Source organism: Tamandua tetradactyla, chromosome 17 (genome assembly GCF_023851605.1).
Source record: "Tamandua tetradactyla isolate mTamTet1 chromosome 17, mTamTet1.pri, whole genome shotgun sequence".
Taxonomy (NCBI): Eukaryota; Metazoa; Chordata; class Mammalia; order Pilosa; family Myrmecophagidae; genus Tamandua; species Tamandua tetradactyla.
In genome coordinates, this window is record NC_135343.1 from 15,998,430 (window position 1) to 16,018,790 (window position 20,361).

Genomic DNA, 20,361 nt, shown 5'->3' on the forward strand with positions numbered 1-20,361 from the left:
GTATATTTCTCATTGTCTAATAAAAGAAGTTTTTTCTTGGCAATAATATCTAAAAGGAATTTATATGTCACTTTGTATGTAATGTAATACTGTAAGACAAAATACCTTATATGGTACTTTTGAAGAAGATAAAAAAAATTGTTTTCATAGATTATAAAAAATTAGAGGTTGTAAGTTTACAGAAAAATGTAGAAAATACAGCATTCCCATGTCAGCCCTTCTCCTCTATCACTAACAATATGTATTAGTTTGATACCTTTATTACAGTTGACAAAAGGATATTATAATTGTAGCGTTAACTACAGTCCATAGGTTACATGAGGATGTAGCCAAAGGCTTTTATAAAATGTAATATTGTGACAAATTCCTGTGGAACACTTAAGTTTAATTTAAATTTTTAATTTCCTATGAATGTTAACTTGATACATTGATAGAAAAATATCCAGAGTAACCAATAATTAGCAATTCCCTTGATGGTCTTTAAAAAATTGATTTGTTTCGTGTGGGTTTCTGATGGCAATGTCTACTTCTTTTCCACAGACTGGAATGATACAGCTTCAAAAAAGAGAAACTTTAAGGGCTGGTTGCCAGTGGGGATCTTTTTCTGAAAGGATTTTAATGATAATACCTCTAGCTCTGCTGATTTTTATTTTATTTTATTTTTCATTTTTAAGAGCAGTTTATATTTTACTTCTCAGGATGAGTTAAGTACAGATGATTGTCGGTGATCAAATAATAAGTGGTACTAAAAATTTCTTTCTCTTTAGACACTAAAATGCAGTGATTGTGATCTGTGGCTTATTTAGATGGAAGCAGGGATAGATTTTTTGCTTGGCTACCAAATGAGAGCAGTATTTTCTCCCTGATATAAAAGTAATAAATGCTTATAATTGAGAAAAAGGAAATCTACAAAATATAGAAAATTTGCCACTTACCCAAGTTGGCTACTTTCATTATTTTGCCTGCCTTTGAATGTGTTTGGCTTTTTTGTTGGTTTGCTTTGTTTTTGTTTTTGTTTTTGTTTTTTGGGGTGCATGGGCCAAGTATTGAACCCCTGTCTCCTGCATGGCAGGCAAACAATCTGCCACTGAACCACCTGAGCACCCCTTTGTTTTTTAATAAAAAAGATCATTTTACTTGTTCTGCAACTTGCTTTTTTCATTCAACATTATATTATAGAAAGATCTCCATGTTTGTAAGTGTTGATCTACATTCTTTTTTGTAATTGTGTACCATTCCATTGAATGAATGCCATGTAGTTTTGAGGGACTAGCCCAAAATTGTTTGTACTTTGGAGTAAGGAGAGAAGTTTGTCAAGTGGGTAAACTGTACTCTCCCTTTTTTTAAAAGGATATTAGTTTTCAGTACTTTTGACCTCATTCCTTTGAATGGGATTTAAATTATTATGGTGTCATATCTTTGCTCAGTAGCTTTTTTGTTCACTGTCAGTGGTGTTAAAAGATTCTAGATGGAAAGAGTTCTGACTTCTCTGAAATGAGGAATTTATAAAATAACAGGAACAAGTTTGGGACATGCAATTCCTTCTATTTTTGTTCCTCTGAATGGAGCTGCATTCAAATTATAATGAGTTTTGAGAAGCTTAGCTAGTTATTTTGTGTAGAAACATTACAGATCATTATGAATACTTTGAGCCATTAGAAGTCACTTTTGTAATTAAAGAAACCTTTTTTCATTTTTGTAGAGAAAAGGGTAACAGTGTTATAAAAAAGAATGTGCTTATACCTTATACTTAAAAAACAGAATGCCTTAGTAGTTTACAGAGCACTTTTTTTTAACAGAGTTTTATTGACATACCATACAATACTGTCCATCCAAAGTTTACAATCAGTGGCTCTTAACTTGCCACAATCAATTTTAAATGTCTTTATAGCTCCAAAAAGAAAAACCCCATGCTCCTTTATATAACCCCCTATTAATAACACTTAGCTTCAGTGTGGTACCTTTGTTACAACTGGTGGAAGAATGTTAAGATACTACTGTTAACTATAGTCTAAAAGTTTGCATTTGGTGCATTTTTTCCCACTATATCACCCTATAGTAACATCTTGGTAGTAGTGATATGCATTTGTTCTGATTAATGGAAGAACATTCTTGTATTTAAACTGTTAACCACCCTCATCATTCACAACAGGGTTCACTTTTTTATACAGGCCCTTGTTTCATCCTCTGGCTTTCCTTCTAGTGATATACACTACCCTAAACTTCCTCTTTCAACCACTATCACATACAAGATACAGCACTGTTACTTACACACCCAATAATGTGCCACCATCACCTCTCTGTTTCCAAACATTTGCAGTTACCCTTATTAAATGATATTGTACGAATTAAGTATCAGTTCCTCATTTTCTACCCTCATTCTATCTTCTTGTAACCTATATTCCAGATATTAATTCCACAAGTTAGTTCAAGTTAGTGAGATCATACCATATTTGCCCTTTTGTGTCTGGCTTATTTCACTCAACATAATGTTCTCCAGATTCATCCATGTTATCTCATGCATCAGGACTTCATTCCTTCTCACAGGCAGATAATATTCCATCATATGTATATGCCACAGTTTGTTTATCCAGTCATCGGTTGATGGAAACTTGGGTTACTTCCATCTTCTGGCAGTTGTAAGTAATGCTGTTATGAACATTGGTGTGCAAATGTCTTTTCACATTCCTGCTTTTGTTTCTTCTAAGTATATACACAGTAGCGGGATTGCCAGATCATATGGCAGTTCTATATTTAGCTTCCTAAAGAACCACCAAAACGCCTTCCATGATGGCTGTACCATTATACAATCCCACCAGCAGTGAATAAGTTTTCCTATTTCTCCATAACCTTTCCAACACCTGTAGTTTTCTGTTTGTTTAATAGTGGCTATTCTGTAGGTGTGAAATGATAATCTCATTGTAGTTTTGATTTGCATTTCCCTAGTAGCTAGTGATGTTGAACATCTGTTCATTTGCTTTTTTTTTTTTTTTTTTTTTTTAGCATGAGCACCAGGAATCGAACCCAGGTCTCTGGCATGGCAGACGAGAACTCTGCCTGCTGAGCCACCGTGGCCCACCCTTCATTTGCTTTTTAGCCATTTGTATTTCCTCATGGGAAAAATGTCTATTCATGTTTTTGCCCATTTTTAAAGTAGGTTGTTTGTCTTTTTATTGTGTTATGGGAGTTCTTTATATATTCTGGTTATCAAACCTTTATCAGATATGGTTTTAAAATATCTTCTCCCATTAAGTATACTGCCTTTTCACCTTTTTGCCAGTCATTTGGAGCACAAGTATTCAATTTCGATGAGGTCCCATTTATCTGTTTTCTTTTGCTTGTGTTTTGGGTGTAAGATCTTACAAATCATTTCCTACTTCAGAATCTTGAAGATGCTTCCCTACCTTTTCTTTTAGGAGTTTTATGGTAATGGCTCTTATGTTTGGGTCTGTCATCCATTTTGAGTTAATTTTGTATAGGGTGTGAGATAAGAGGTCCTCGTTCATTCTTTTGAATATGGATATCTAATTATCCCAGCACCATTTATTGAAGAGACTGTTCTGTCTCAGTTGAGTGGACTTGGGAGCCTTGTCAAAAATCAACTGACCATAGATTTTATAATCTATTTCAGAATTCTCAGTTCGATTCTGTTGATCCCTTTGTCTTTCTTTATGCCATTGCCATGCTGTTTTGAGCACTGTAACTTTGCAATATGCTTTAAAGCCACAAAGTGTATGTCCTCCTGCTTCATTATTCTTTTTAAAGATGTATTTTGCTATTCAAGTTCCCTTAACTTCCAAATAAATTTAATAATTGGCTTTTCTTTTTCTGTAAAGTAGTCTGTTGGAATTTTGACTCCAACCTTCTTTCAATCCATTTATATCTTTGGGTCTAAAATGAATCTCCTTGTTGACAGCATATAGATGTATCATTTTTTTTTGTCCATTTTGCCAGTCATTGTCTTTTGATTGTAGAGTTTACTCCATTAACGTTCAATATTACTACTGTAAAGGAAGTACTTATTTCAACCATTTTATCCTCTGACTTTTACCATATCTTATTTTTTCTCTTTTTAACCTTGAAATCGCCCTTACTGACAATCTACATTTTTACACTCTCCTCCAAGTCTCTCCTGTCTCTTCTTTTCAGCCTACTGAAACCCCCTTTAGTATTTCTTGTCGGTCAAGTCTCCTGCTAACAAAATTCTTGCAGCTTCTTTTTACATGTGAATGATTTAAACTTCCCCTTAATTTTGAAGGACAGCTTTGCCGGATAAAGAATTCTTGCCTGACAATTTTTCTCTTTCAATGTCTTAAATATATCATACTACTGCCTTTTTACATCCATAGTTTCAGATGAGAAATCGGTGCTTAGTCTTAATTAGCTTCCCTGGTATGTGGTGGATCACTTTTCTTTTGCTGCTTTCAGAATTCTCTCTGTCTGTCTTTGGCATCTGATAGTCTTATTAGTCTGTGTCTTGGAGTGGGTCTTTTCAGATTTATTCTGTTTGGAGTACATTGTGTCTCTTGCATATGCATATTTATGTCTTTTGTAAGGGGAGGTTTTTGACCGTTATTTCCTTAAATATTCTTTCTGGCCCTTTCCCCTTTTCTTTTCCTTGTGGAACACCCATAATGTGAATGTATGCTTTGTGTTGTCAGTCATTTCCCGGAGGCGCTGCTCAAATTTTTCCATTCATTTCTCTATGTACTGTTTGAATTTGGATGTACTGTCTTTTAGCTCACTGATCTTTTCTTCAGCTGCTGCGTGTAGTGTCTTTTAATTTTATCTGTTGCACCTTTCATTCACATAAGTTCTGTTATTTTTCTTTGTGTACCTTCAAATTATTCTGTACACTCACCCAGTGTCTTCTAATATCCCTCATCTTTTTAACCATTTTCTTGAATTGGTTTAGGAGATTTGTTTGATTAGCTCGATTCTTTGTCTACTCCACCTTTTTAATTTGTTGCTTACTGTGGGCCGTATTTTCCACAGTATGGTTTTTGCTGACATTTGGGCATCTGATTCTCTTGATGGGCTTATTCTGAGGGCCAGTTTTTCTCTTTTGTATAAGATTTTGTTGTTTGGTTTATGTTGAGGCTCTTCTTAAACAGTTGGTTCATCAGCATTTCCCAGACAGAACTGTCCAGGAGGCACAGACCAGAACCAAAGAACCCTTGAAAAGGGTCAGGAAAGACTCCAAAAAGCCTTTTTTTCCCTTCCATGCCACCAGGGTGCACTTTCTGGCCTGGCCAGGAGATGGCGCTCTTTTGGCAACCTATTCCTCTCAGCTTTACCAAGGTAGGCTCTTATGTTTACATATCCTTAGTTATGCCTGGGGTACTGCTGCTTTGACCTATCTATTACTGCTCTAATTCCTTAGAGTATTATTACTGTGTTACTGTCAAAATTAAAAGGTAAAAAGAAAAAATAACCAGTCTTATAATATAGATGCTAATTATTTTAGTTGCCCAAGTTGTTTTTATTTTTTAAAAAACATTTCTTTTAATTCTCTAGGTATATTGAGAAATTCATACTCATTATGCAAAGATTATGTGTGTCTAGCGAAGTGAAGTGACATAAAGGGGAGGACCTTCTTCACTTGCTATATATAAACTACTGAAAAACATTCGTAGGTTGTATTTGTGGAGGGAAAAGTCATATTTATATAGAAATAAATGCAGCATCATTGAAATCACTCATCCTGGGGTATAAATGTAAATTATTTCCTTTAATTTCTTTGGAAGCTTTGTAAACTTCTTTAATTTTATTTTCCAGTGGAAGAATCTGTAATTTATAAGTTATAAACATTGAGTGGACATTTTATATATATTAATTAGGAAATATTAAACAATGCTCATGCTGTTGTTACCAGGATAAAAAATGGTTAAAATTAACTGGATTTCTAGAAAGGTTTTAGTTCTACTTATTTGTGAAATTGCCTTTCAAAAGATCATTATTATAGTGATTTTTTATTATTATTATTTTTTCCAATGGGCAGGCACCAGGAACCAAACCCGGGTCTCTGGCATGGCAGGCAAGAACTCTGCCACTGAGCTACTGAGCCACTATGGCCCATACGTATAATGATTTTTGATTCTTGAATATCTGTGGTATAATTTTAAATTTTTCTCCACCCTAATATATATGGTAAATGCCTGTGATTCCTGAGGAATATATTAATTCCTTTTTTTTTTTTTTTTTTTTGCTTTTTGCTTTTTGCAGCTGTACATGTTTATACAACCAAATGCAATATTCCTAATAAGTCATTATGGAAGTTTTGGTAGGTTTCAAGAAGGAATGAAAATAGTTTGGGTTAATTTATACATCCTAGTTTTCCACATATTTGAGAAGCTGGTTTTATACCGTAATGGTTCTTTCTATCAAGGCACGAGAGTCTGTGGAAAGAGTGTGTGTGTGTGTTTAAGCTTTTTAAAATGTAACATCCACTGTCTTTGAACCTTGATTTATTGAGTGGTAACTGAAGTTCTTCAAGGCCTGTCTGCCCTCTTGGCTGCATCCTAGATGTTTGTGTAGATTCTAGAAAGGTGGAAGTCTCAACCAAGCAAGCCTTCCTAGATTATGGCTATTATGACCAAAAAAGTTTGAATGGGTGTGTCCTGACTTCTTTCATTGTGGTTGGCAAACTTCATTGTCAGATAAAATAGCCTACCTACTCCACTGGGCTGGTGAAAAGAAAAAGTGTTTGAAAAAATTAACTGTCTACAAAAACAGTTTCTTTGAGTTTTGTTGAAGTAACATAACTATAGAAAAAATGAAGTTCTTATTGCTTGTAACTTTTTAATTTATTGCTCATAAAAAAAGCAGTATATAGGTTATACTTCCAGTTTAATATAGATCATTTGTGAGAATGTTAATTAAAAGGCAGCAGTAAAATTTGTACTTAAATTAGCATTTTCCACTGCTGTCAAAACCATGAAACTATTTTGATTTTGTATAATCGTCATATCTGACCAGTTATAGCTTACCTATCTATTTACGTGCAATTTGATGCTGTACCCGCAAAACAGTTTCAAATTTAACTCTTTTCTTCTATGTTTGTAGTTCACTTTAGCTGTTTGGGTATCCTGCTGGTCTACATTTTTCAGCTATGTTAAATTCAATAGAGTTTTGTAATGCATTGTGCTGATGCAGGTTAATTAGCTGGAAAAAATTTGTACATGTGATTGGGAGGATGTTTTCAGTTTAAGCCACTCTGGGACCATGTAATCTTGAGTGGGAAACGGTTGGAGAAGTTTAATATATGAGAAGCTGTCTTTATTTCTCAGACCGTGAAATGGTGGTAGCTAAGAAGAATAGAACCAAAAAAATCAAAAGATAAGATTGACCCATACTTAGAGACCATGTTTCATCAGGTTTGTATTTATTCTTTGGAATCGGAATGTATGTGTTGATTGTGAACATTTTGAATGATTAAACTGCATTGCTTAAAGTAATTCTTTTGAAGTAAATATAGAAAGTTGGTAGACTATAGAAATTTTTTTTTTCCTTTTTCCTTCTTTAATATACAGGGAAGTCGAGATAACATGAGTATTGTACTTGTTTGCTTTTCAAATGCCCCAAAAGTCTCAGATGAAGCAGTGAAAAAAGATTCAGAGTTGGATAAGCACTTGGAATCACGGGTTGAAGGTATGAAAGTTGTTTTTTTATTTAGGAGGAAAAATGTTCTTCCTTGTTTATCAAATAATTCTCTTTAAATTTCCATAGTAAAAATATTCTAAAACCAGGCCTTACAAACAAGCATCTGTCTGCCTAATATTTACCATCCCATCTTGGACCTAGGTTTGGGGATTTACTGGGCAGGAAGAAGAGAAGACAATTATACCATCAAAGAGATACACAGTCTGAAGATAGTCTGTTAAAACTTACCCCCTACTCCCTGGTCCCTCTTCTTTCCCTGATTACGTTCCTGTTAGTAAGTGAAGAAATCTAGTGAAATTTGTCTCAGGTTGTCATAAACACCAGGTGCTGTAATTCTTAATCCACCATTCTCTCTTCTCAAGTTAAGCATCAGAATTCATTGCCATATATCTTTCTGTCTTACTGATAGAATTAGCTTTGATGTTGCGTAAGGTGGTTGATGGTAACTTATTTATTTATTTATTTTTTTACATGGGCAGGCACCAGGAATCGAACCCGGGTCCTCTGGCATGGCAGGCGAGCACTCTTGCCTGTTGAGCCACCGTGGCCCGCCCAACTTATTTTTATTTTGCAATATTACAAAGAGCCCTCAGGTACAAGTACCCTTTACCTAGGTTCCCCATTTAGTTATGTTTGTCTAGAGGTATGATGCCCTACTACCCATTAATACAACAAGTAACAGACCCCATCCAAATATACCCAGTTGTCCTGCTAATGTTTTTTATAGGTGTAGGATCCAATACAAGAGTGTTTGCTGCATTTAGCTGGCATGCATCTTTACCCTCCTTCAGTATGAAACCATTTTATAGTCTTATGTTACCTTCACTTTGTTTTTCAAAAGTACGGGTTACTTGGAGGAAAGGTCCCTAAATTTAGATTGGCTGGAGTTTACTTTTGTTAAGATTCAGATTATGCATTAGCAGGAGTAGCACATATGTGGTGCTAGGCTCTTCTCAGCACATCACATCAGGAGGCATGAAATGTGGATTTGTCCCCTTAGTGGTAATTTTAACTGTTATTACCTGTGCTAGGTTCTGTCTTTCAGGTACCTCCATTAAAAGAGTAATTAATAAGTATGTTATTAATAATAGGTATTCTGTGGAGAGATACTTTGAGATTAGCTATTTATTTCTTATCAAATTTCTACCTATCAGTTTTCTTTCTTTTTTTTAACATGGGCGGGCACCAGGAATTGAACCGGGTCTCCGGCATGGCAGGCAAGAACTCTGCCACTGAACCACTGTTGCCCGCCCTCTACCTATCAGTTTTAAAATCCACTGCTGATTCTTACCTGAATCAGTTACTACTAGGGTGATAGTCAGTGGTGATTTTTCTAATTCAGTCATTCCTTCTATATTTATTAGCGTTTTACTGTAAGGAAAAACTTTCTTATTTTTAAATTTATATATATGAGCATGGACTTAACAGATTCCTGTTATTTTCATTGTGTTATAATCTGTTACTGTTATTTTGATGCTCATTTTGTCCTAGATTTGGCCAGTGAACACCTTTTCAAGCTTACTCCATTGACTCTTTGACCTGTACCCATCATCTTTGAGCACCTTATTTCTTTTTTCTTACCTGGTAATATTTGTTTTTTAAACTTACAGAAATTATGGAGAAGTCTGGTGAAGAAGGTATGCCTGATCTTGCACATGTCATGCGCATCTTATCTGCAGAAAATATCCCAAATTTGCCTCCTGGTGGAGGTCTTGCTGGCAAGTAAGTGGAACAAAAAGAACTACTTTTGAGTTCTTTGGTAATTAAATCATTTTGGATAAGAAAATACATTAGTCCTCTAAGGATGAAGTGTACTGATGATTCTTACAGTAGAAAAGAACTCTAAAACTTTGTTGCAAAAAGATTTTTAGAAAAGAAATTATTTGCTGCACTATTTGAAGGTGAAGGTACTTCTTTCCTTGCTAAATAAAAAAATGGATTGTGTAGGATCACATTCTGAGTGGAATCTAGAAATGGTTTTGTGTACATATTTAATTTGGCAGTGAACTTTTGAGTATATTCAAGATGAAGTATTATTTCAAATAATACTCCACAATTAATAATTGTATGCAGTTTAATTAAGCTTAACATAACTTTTTTTTTTTAGGCGCAATGTCATTGAAGCTGTTTATAGTAGACTGAATCCACATAGAGAAAGTGATGTGGTAAGTTTCGTTTCCTAAGCATTTAAAATAATTTTATGATGTAAATACTAAATCGGTTTATAGTCACATAATAAAATCTATAATAAATTATTGCTCCTTTTTATTTGAAGTAATACGTTAAATTTAAAGGAAATGTTTTGAAATGGAGGTAGAGATAATATTCTTTGTGGTTGGTCTGTTGTCACTTTTGGTCATTAAAAGCCCTTTTTATTTGCATTATTCTTCTTCCCTGTTTGTCTGCCTTTCCTTCTTCTTTCCTTTAAATCTTAATTTTGAAGCAAAAGTATGCTTTGAAATATCTCATTTTCTTCTAGAGCAGGCTGCTATCATCAGTGGAAGTTAGTGGTTAGTGATAGTGAATGAGTTAGTGTTTCGAAGACTATACCCTCCAGTGCCTTTGTGTGCCCAGTTGAATATCTGGAAATAATCCTTTCTAATTGAAATAAAAATACTTTCCAAAAATATTATGGAGATATAAAATATTATATATTTTTTCCAAAAAAATAGGTGAGTTTTGAACTGAGATAATCACTTTCATTGTAGCCTGCTGTGCTTTATCAAGCAAAATCCTATCCGCATACCTTTTATAATTAAGCCATCCTTAGAAATACTGATTTGCTGCCAACTACTCATCTGCATAGAATATATATTTTTTTGGTACCATTACCAGGAAACAATTCAGTGTCTTTTATTTTGAATTGCCCCAAATTTCAAAGTCAGTAGCAATTATGTATTTTTTCTTGGGTTTTGAAATGTATGCTTCAAAGTTTTAAGGTAGCCAAACTTAGCAGTGAAAATCTTACAGAAGAAATAGGCACACTGTCCAAGTCTCCAGTTCCTCTTGGCAGGTTTTGAGAGATACAGCAGTTACTGGGTAGAAATTATATATCATCTGAATTGTGTTGCTTTCCAAGATTTATTACTGCATAACAAGGTCTTATAATTTCTTTCTTCTTAGTAATAAAATGTGAAAAGGAATATTGTACAGTTAATAAACACAGTTTTAGTGAGTTGAATAAAAATGATGCTGTATATTGCTAATAATAGCATTTATATCTTGGTGTAGAGCAGTGATTCTGAGTCTTTTGTGGCAGGTGGCTCAAAGTATTAAAAATTATCCCTAAGACAAGGAGAATTAATAAAATAAAGATATGTTGTGGTAACATTCAGAAAGCAAATGAGTATAGATGTTGACATGACTAAAAAGGCTGTGGTGATTTGGAAGGTAAAGTGTCTCCTACTTCTTCAGATAGAGTATGGGTCCCACCACCAAATTTGGAAGAAATAAGCCCTCGAAAGATATTGATTTATTATCAGCCATAGAAACACTTCATTTCCTCATGTGTTTCAAAATGGGGCCCTGGTGTTATTTAAAGCAGTACTGTAATCATTTCCCAAAAACTGTATCTTTATTATACCTTGCTGAATTTCTTAGTCCCTCAAGAAAGTAAGCTGCTTTTACTCCAAACAAGATTTTGACATTTTTAAAAACTCTAAGTTTCTGTTTAATATAGACCAAGGAAGACTTTTATTTTTTAATCTTTTTAAAATAGAAAAGAATTATACATTGTAGCTACATAAAGAGTGAATGAACAGGCAACAGAACCATGAAACTGAGGGGAAATGTGCAGTATATAAAGCTTGCCTTAAATAGATTATTATATAGCTGTTCAAGTTAAGGATTTTTGTGTTTGTACAGTGTCATATATAGTTTTCTGTTAATGTCAGCAGGTCAAACCCTAACAGTCTACCCTGTGGTGAGTTGATAGGGGAGGAGACTACAAAAACCTGGTCCCAACCCTACTGTTAATGTAGCTTACAATGTAGTTTTACAAGTTAAACAATAAAAATGCTTCATGTAATTTAATAAAGAATAAAAGAATTGACAATATGGAATGTGATTAATTGCCATGTGAATTGTACAGTGATTGCTGTGGAAGTTCAGTTAAGGACAGAAAGTTAGGAAAGATTTTCAGAATAAAAATGGGACTTGAAAAATGATTTAAATAGCAAAAATGGGATGAGGAGGATGCCATTTCAAATGAATGGGAAGCAAGAACAAAGTATAAGATATATCTGAAAGGAGGGACATAGTTTTGATTGGAGCAGAAAGTGCTATTGTGAAAAATAAGAATTTGTACTTCTTTCAGAAGTGAAAGGCCCAGAATAATATTTTGGGAAATAATACTCTACCCTTTCAGGTAATAACTACCTTAGAACTGTAATGACAAGTAGCAGAAATGTACAAAAAAAAATTATAGAGAAGCAGACTTCAGAAAAAAATTGACATAATTAAAATTTTATCTCTTAAGTTACCCAGTATAGCAGTGAGTTAGGCAGATATGCTCCATAAATGCTTCTTGACTTAATTAGATCTCTGCAGTATGGGAGGTGTTGTCAGGAAGTATAGTGGCAAGAGCTGGTAGTTAACTTGCAGAATGGGGAATATGAAAGTGTGATAGTGTTCTAGTTTGCTAGCTGCTGAAATGCAACACACCAGAGACGGATTGGCTTTTAATAAAAGGGGATTTATTTTGTTAGTTCTTCAGAGGAAAGGCAGCTAACTTTCCACTGAGGTTCTTTCTTATGTGGAAGGCACAGGATGGTCTCTGCTGGTCTTCTCTCCAGGCCCCTGGGTTCCAACATCTTTCCCCGGGGTGACTTCTTTTCTGCATCTCCAAAGGCCTGGGCTGAGCTGCAAGTGCTGAGATGAGGAATGCCGAGCTGCTTCGCAGTGCTATGTTGCGATCTCTCATTTAAGCACCAGCCAATTAAGTCAAACATCACTCATTGCAGCAGACACGCCTCCTAGCTGACTGCAGATGTAATTGGCAACAGATGAGGTTCACGTACCATTGGCTTATGTCCGCAGCAACAAGACTAGGTATGCTCACCTGGCCAAGTTGACAACTGAATCTAACTAACACAGATAGAAATACAGAAGAGGAGAAAGTTGGCAGGTACTATAAAAATTAAGTAGTGTTAGCTTAGATATAAAATTAAAAATAATGCTAATTAGAGTTCAAGATTTATTTAGAACCCTAAAACTACTACTTTATATCAGGGAGTAACTAGAGGTTGTTGTGCTGTGAATACTTGTAAGTAGTATCGTTGGAAATAGAGATTCATTTAATTTTCTTATATTTAAAAAATATCTTTGGAAAGTAAATGTATTTTGAAAATATTAGTTGAGTATAAGTCAGAAATTAAACCATTTAAAATATACTCAAAGTTCACTAATATTTAGGGGAATCTTAAGTTGTTTGCTATATTTGGTTTTTACTTCCGCTTTTTGGAATATGTTCAGTTTTCTTAATGCAGGCAATATTGATAATTTCTCAGTTTTTAATATAAAAACCTGTGGAAGTGAATCTAGCAGGTATTCTTAATCAAGGGGTTTATGAATCCTCAGAAGTTATTTGAAAATTTATGTATGAACTTACACATTCTTTAATCATGAGTAGGTCGTGGTTTTCATGTTTCTCAAAGTATTCTGTGATCCCCAAAAATAATTGCTCAGAGAAATTCCCCCATCTACCATAAAATCTCTAGGAAAAATAAAACTACATATTTCTATAAGTAGTTCTTATATTAGGTAGGGCTATCATTCTTTTAAAATACTAACTTGTGCTTTGTATTTCCAATAAGAATATAAATTCTTTGAGATTTAGGACATCTGATTTATTTGTGACTTGTCTCATCATCTATAACAATGGCTGGCATATGGTGAAAGCGCAGTAAATTTGTCACATAAGAAATATATACATTTATTAATGTCCTAGTAGTTGATATAAGATTCTGAGTCATATTTTAAAAAATAATTTGTAGTTGCTAATTGATAAAAGTCTATATTTTTAGAGCTTTATATTTTCCATGCAAAAAATGTAAAGTTTTCCCTTGCAGGAAGACTCATAATGCTTTTGAATTAGTATACCACTGCTCAAGCCATATGAGTTGAGTTTTCAAGGGTAAAGAGCAAACTCACATTTACCTAGTTCCTACTTGTGCTGAGCCCTTGATATATATTTTCAGATGTAATCTCCTCAGTACCCTTCTTTTACAGCTGAAACTAAGAATCAGAGAGTAAAGTAGGTTGTCCAGGTTACAAAGCTCAAAAAATTTTACAGTCAGAATTTGAATTCGGGTCAGGCTAACTCCAAGACCTAGTCTCTCTACATTGTTCTTTGCTGTCTGTCTAATATTTAGAACTTCTGTATTATAGTCACATCCCCACTTCTATCCACCATCCAAAAAAAATTATTTTCATTCTTTTATGAATCTCGTGTTTACTGGTCTTAAAATACTGTTTTTGATGAGGAATATTTTACATAATTGTTGACACTAAGTTGTCAGCCCATTTCCTTATCGGTTATTTTTCACTTCAATGTATTTTTAAATTTCTCCTAATACATAAAAGACTTTTTAAGATATTTGGATTTGTTTTGTGATTTGAGGTTGGAGAGACAGAAATGATTAGGCTCTTTTTAATCCTGAAAGAATCTTCATATTCTTGTTATGCGTTATTAAATTTTATATACAGTCCTCTTTTTAAAATTTTACCCCAAATAAATAAATACAATAGACATAGCTGCTTTTACATTTTTATACCACTGTTTTAGGACTTTGTGAATACTAGTTTTTGTAAGTTGTTCTTTGTTTGCTTTTTATTCACTCGTCAAAGTTTAATGGAGAAGACTTATACTGTTTGTACCTGTACTAACTTTAGTCACTTTTATTATAGTATGATTCAGCATACCACTTCTCTTAACTGTGTGACTTTGACCATTTAAATGACTGTCTAAAATTATTCCCCGATACATTAAACTTCACATAATCCTTGCAAGTAACCTTTAATTTATTGGATTCATTGTGACATTGTTAATTAAATTCTATCTCATGAAATCACATGTGAAAACTTTTAGTTCCAAAAATTATTTTTAACTGATAGGGCAAGGCATAGGGCTCCACATAAAATGCAACAAATATTTATATTAGCATTCTCTACTTTTTCTCTGTTTTTAATAATTATTCAAATAATTTTGCATATATGGCAGCTGCATTGAAAAAAACTGCCGCTGCAAATAAACATTAGCTGATTAAATTTTATATTTTAAATGTGCTTAGAATTCCCCCCCTCTTTGGGGGGATTTATCTGTATTTCAACATCTAATATATTTCTATGTCTAAATATCACCTGGTGGAGGTGATATTTTCATAGTAAGAGTTGAGTGGTTGATAATTTTTAAGCTGTAGTCTAAGATAGACGATAGAACTTCTAAACAACAGCAAAATAACTGGGGAGAAAAAGTTCTAAATTCTCATCTTAGTAATTTCCTTTGACTTATTTTACAGGAAAAGTGAGAACATCCTGTCTGATTTTTTTATCAATATATAATTTTATTGATCTTTGAAGTATCCAGGAAATGTATTATCAGCACTTAAATATGAAATACTCTGATCTAGTTCTACATTAATTTTCACTAATACTTCTTTAGTAAGTGCCCTATTTATTTGGAGTTCTCAACTGTGCAAAACAGTCATCATAGGAGCATTCAGATACATGTGTTCCGATTTCATAGATCTGTGATCAGTAAATGTATACAAAGTTACTAGTACTAGCAGTTTTCCTTTTCTACATGGTAGAATATAGAAAGGAATATGACATCATCTTTACTCTCAAGGAGCTTACTGTCTTAATTGGAGAGACTTGCAAACAGTTGGAAAATGCAGTTACTTGCTATAATATATGTGTAAACATGGTGTGCTTTATTAACCTTATGAATTTGTGGAAAGAAAGTACAGCTAGGTAGTAGATTCCTCTTCTGATACTGATGAAAACCCATGAGAGAATTGTGTAACAGTATTTTGAAGACTCATATGAAATGTCTAGGGAAGAGGTTCCATCCATCCATTGTCTATCAGCATACATTTAAAGAAAATGTAATTTGCCAAAAATTAAATGACTTTTAAAATGCTTTTTGGTACTGTGTCTCTATGATGCCAGTCATTGTAAATCCACCCTTATTTTATTGCAGATTTGATTTTAGTGTACTCTTTAAAGAGCAAGTATTCCTCTCCAACCACCACTACTACAACAATTCACAGAAATAGAGATGATTCCTATAATATTAAAGGTTGCAGATTGAGAGTGATAGTTCTTTATTTGTTGAATCCTCCAAAATTGACTCAAATACAACAAATATAGCAACCTTTGTTCCAACCTTATCACTGATCAGTAAGTTCAAGTGAGTAGAATTATACTGTTAAGTCTATAGATCAGTTCGTTCTCAGCCTTAGCTGCATGTCAAAATCATCTGTCAAGCTTTAAAAAAATAATCCACACCCACTGAATCTATCTTGAGAAGGAACTTTGGCATCTATGTAATTTTAAAAGTTCACGGGTTATTCTGATGAAATCAGGGTTGATGACTTTTCGTTGTAAAGTTTCAGACAACTAACTGCCCATTTGAAGTAGATATTGTTTTGATGTCCTGGAATTTTTTTTATTTTTTTTTTTAAGAAAGAGAGGTTTGGTTTTTTTTTTCTTTCCCTTTTCCCTTCTTTCTTGACTACATTAAACGATATTTGCGATATACCTTTGAGGCAGAGAAAATTTATTTTGGAAGACCTGATTAGGAAGACCTGAGGTTTTATTCTTTGAGTGCACTGATCTCATTGTTCCATCTTAACCCTTCCTGAATAGATCCAAATGAAAAATTTTAGGTATAGAGAAATCTTTATTTCATACAGGAAGAAAGATAGGGAAAAAAAAAAAAGAAAATCGTAATAGTACATTTAATTGGTTTCTTACATGATAAAATTTGTAAATTAAAAATTATTTTTGTCAGTTAGTATGCTTCCTGTATAAAATTGGAAAATATGGAATATATAAAGAAATTAAAGAATCCTATAACCTCACCACCCATTATCATTAATTTATTGCTTTATTTTCTTTATTTCTAGGCATTTTACATATAAAATCCTAAAATGAACAGATGCACAGACATATTCATCACAAAAATCACCTGCTATACACACAGTATCATCATTTCTTGATTTTTTTGCCATGAGGGCACTTTTTATTTTTTCATCATTCAGGTGCTCTCATTTTTCTAATGAACATTTCAGTTTAATATGTGGTTATATTAGTGTTTGAGGCAAAAATTGTAATCATCTCAAAAGATTATTAAGATCGTCTGTATAAGATTTTTAATACGTTTTTCAATATTTTATGATGAAAATGGCCAAAAAAATTGAAAAGTTGAAATAATCATAGTGAACACCTGTACTCTGTCTGCCTAGATTCAGTTATTAACATTTTGCCATATTTGCTTTATCAGTGTGTGTGTGTGTGTGTGTGTTCCCCCCTCCCCCTTTGGTTGAACCATTTGAAAGTAAATTGTAGACGTCATAATATTTCACCTCTAAATATCTTAACATGTAGTTCTAAGACTCGACATTTTTCTGCATAACCGTAATACCATTATCATATCTAAGAAAATTAATACTAAATTCTATAATATCTAATATTGAGTCCAGATTTCCCCAGATGTCTCTAGAATGGCTATTATAATTGTTATTTTGAACCACTGTCTAATCAGATTGTCTTTTAGATTTTTTAAATCAAGCAGCAACCACTTTTCTTTAGTTTTTCTTGCACTGACTTTTTGGGAGTCTGAGTCACTTATTTATAAATTATCCCATGTCCTGGATTCATGATTTTTTCCTCATGATTTCCTTTAACTGATCTTCTTCCCTGTTTTTCCTGTAAACTGAAAATTAGCTTTATTAGATGCATATTAAACATTTTTAGCAAGAACACAGGATATGGCTTATATACTTCATAATTCATCATCAGTCATATCAGAAGGCACATAATGTAAGATTTTAGTCTCCTAGGTTAGTTTATTAGGTTTTAGTCTAGGTTAACTGTAACCAGCTTGAATTATTAGAGCTTGTTCTGTTGGTAAGATAAAGTAGCTACTATTATAGAAACCTACAAATTTTCCAAAATTTGATAAAACATAAAGGGATTCAGGAGTTTACATATCTTATTCTAATGTTTGAAATAATTTTCCTATCTAGAGATACTTTTATGAAGATATTTAAAGGCAAAAAAAATTTTTTTTATCCACAGAAGAATTAAAATAGCCCAAAAATCAGTTTAAACTAATGTAGTTCTACATTTTGTATATGCTCTCCTACCTATTGAGGAACTAATGTTCTGATGGCCTGCTTTTCTTTCCTTTTCCTATTGCTTTAAGCACTAATTTCCTTTTGCTCTAAATCATTATGGTCGTTGTCGTTTGTGTGGTGGTGTTTTTTTTTGACGTAAGCCAGTTTAGGAAATGAGTGTATTCCTGTTGATTTCCAAAAGCACAATAAATTTCAGATTAAACTTAATGTGGAAGTATGAGATAAGATGTAAAATAGTTAATGATAATTTGTTTACTAAAAATAACTTGTGGAGATATGATAATATGGAAGTTTTTATTGACACAGGTAAGAGTGGATGCTTATTTAATAAAATGTATTCATGCTTAGACTTATAATACTCATTATAGAGAAATGAGTGCTTTGCTGTAATATGTTATGAAATACATGTGATATCCTAGTTTGTCTACTGACACTGGGGTCTTAAATCTTAAAAAAAGGCCTCCGATGAAGCAGAGGAAAGTGGATCACAGGGAAAATTGGTGGAAGCTCTCAGGCAAATGAGAATTAATCATAGGGGAAACTACCGACAACTTCTGGAGGAGATGCTGACTAGTTACAGGCTAGCTAAAGTAGAGGGAGAAGAAAGCCCTGCTGAACCAGCTGCTACAGCTACTTCTTCGAACAATGATGCTGGAAACCCAGTGACAATGCAGGAAAGCCATACTGAATCAAAAAATGATCTTGCTGAATTAGAGAGCTCTAATGAAGATTCAGGGACAAAGATGAGTGGTGAAAAAATATGACTTTCTTTTTTGGTAATATTTTTGTCATCTTTGATTTGGTGGTTTTTATGTAGGAAGTATGATATATGCATTTATATATAACCGTTTTGTTACTTAAATCTTGGAAAACTAGTTTATTATATTCATATAGCCTTGTTTTTAACAAAGGCCTTCTTTGCATACACCTTTATCAGATAGTTTAAAGTTGACTATTTACAGTATTTTGAATTTAATAAAATTATATATTATTTCATATGTATGCCAAAATCAGGGTACCAGTTATTAAAAGTCAGTCAAGTTCATACAAAACAGGATTAGAGATTACTGATTATAGATTGTTATATTGTGGAAAAAAATTGTTAAAAAATTTGCTGCTTCACATTATTTCACATATTAGTACACTCATAGATAGATTTGTAATTAATTTGTGTTTTCTTTAATAATTTTAGTTCTTCAAAGAATGGCTGAATCTGGCCTGTAATTTTTTTCCAATATGATAATTTGTGTGTTGTTTGACTTGTTTATATTTTACACCTTTGTAGTTTTATTTTTAGAAGTTGTGAGACATTGGATGTGTGGTTTTCTTTTCTCTGTATTCTTTATGAAATATAATTTTTGAAAATTCTGTGTATTATTCATACAGCTTTGGTTTGTATATTCTGTATAGCCTAAGTACACACATCAAAATGTATGTCAACCAAGTGTTTAGAATGAAATGATAAGTGTTTAAGTCCCAATAAAGCATGTGATGTGGAATAATCTATGCATGTTGTACTTATTTTTAAAATTAATTATTTTAAACAACTAAGTTCGGTATATTGCAGAAAAAAACATTAGATTTCATTTGTTCTTTATAAAATTTTTAAAACTTTTGCCTTGGCTTTTTTCATTAGCTAAAAGGAAAACTTTTTATGTAAAAATGGAAAAGTCTAAGCTGATACTATTTAAAGGCTTACTCAAAGTAAGTCTGTTCTATTTCTTATTGCCTTTTCATGGTAGAAAATATTAATCCTTGAAAAGTATAGGCACACATAGATACGTGAGAAAGTTACCATGATGAGCATTTTAAAGATTGTAAAATCAGTTTGGCTACTTATTATTCATCACTTATTATAAATATAAGAATTGTGGGCTATTAATGGCAGATGTGAATTTTGATTTTGTTAAAAAAAATTTTTTTAAATACGAATGGTCACATGGGAAAATATTTTTTAAAACAATTATTTTGTGACTGTAAAACATTGACTTTTCATGTCTATATTTTATATAGTGTTTTGTTTAAATAAGTTGATTAAGTAGGTTGACACTGTCGAAACTTTGGATGTAGTTGATATTTTGATCTGTTTCTCCAAAGCCAGGATGATTTTAAGTGATTTGAGAAAGAGGAAGGCATTTGGTGGAGAGTAATCTATCTATTTTAGATAGATAATGCACACATACACAATGTACAAAACATTCATCTCTCTGTAAAAGTACCTTTTTCAAACAAAGAAAGGAAGGTAATTTTGTTCATCTGATTTTGTTTTCTTTTAAAATTCAATCCAACCTGGAATGTAGTCTAGGTAAATAATAATATTCTTCCTTTTCTCTTCCTG

At 33.0% G+C, this 20,361-nt stretch overlaps 1 protein-coding gene across 11 annotated transcripts in view; it reads left to right on the plus strand.

The window, feature by feature from the left end:
- PPM1B (protein phosphatase, Mg2+/Mn2+ dependent 1B) overlaps positions 1-20,361 on the plus strand; it is a 147,703-nt gene that overhangs the window by 88,162 nt on the left and 39,180 nt on the right. For 5 of the 11 annotated variants that reach the window (XR_013164240.1, XM_077134127.1, XM_077134128.1 and 2 more), the window contains 3 exons: positions 7,533-7,650; positions 9,273-9,384; positions 9,770-9,827. Coding sequence is in view for 10 of the 11 variants with exons in the window: in XM_077134127.1 (XP_076990242.1) it covers positions 7,533-7,650; positions 9,273-9,384; positions 9,770-9,827 (288 nt within the window). In the remaining variant the exon portion in view is untranslated. Of the gene's footprint in view, positions 1-2,993; positions 7,377-7,532; positions 7,651-9,272; positions 9,385-9,769; positions 9,828-18,481; positions 20,358-20,361 lie in introns of those variants that run through there. The other 6 variants (XM_077134126.1, XM_077134124.1, XM_077134125.1 and 3 more) reach the window with 3 other exon arrangements.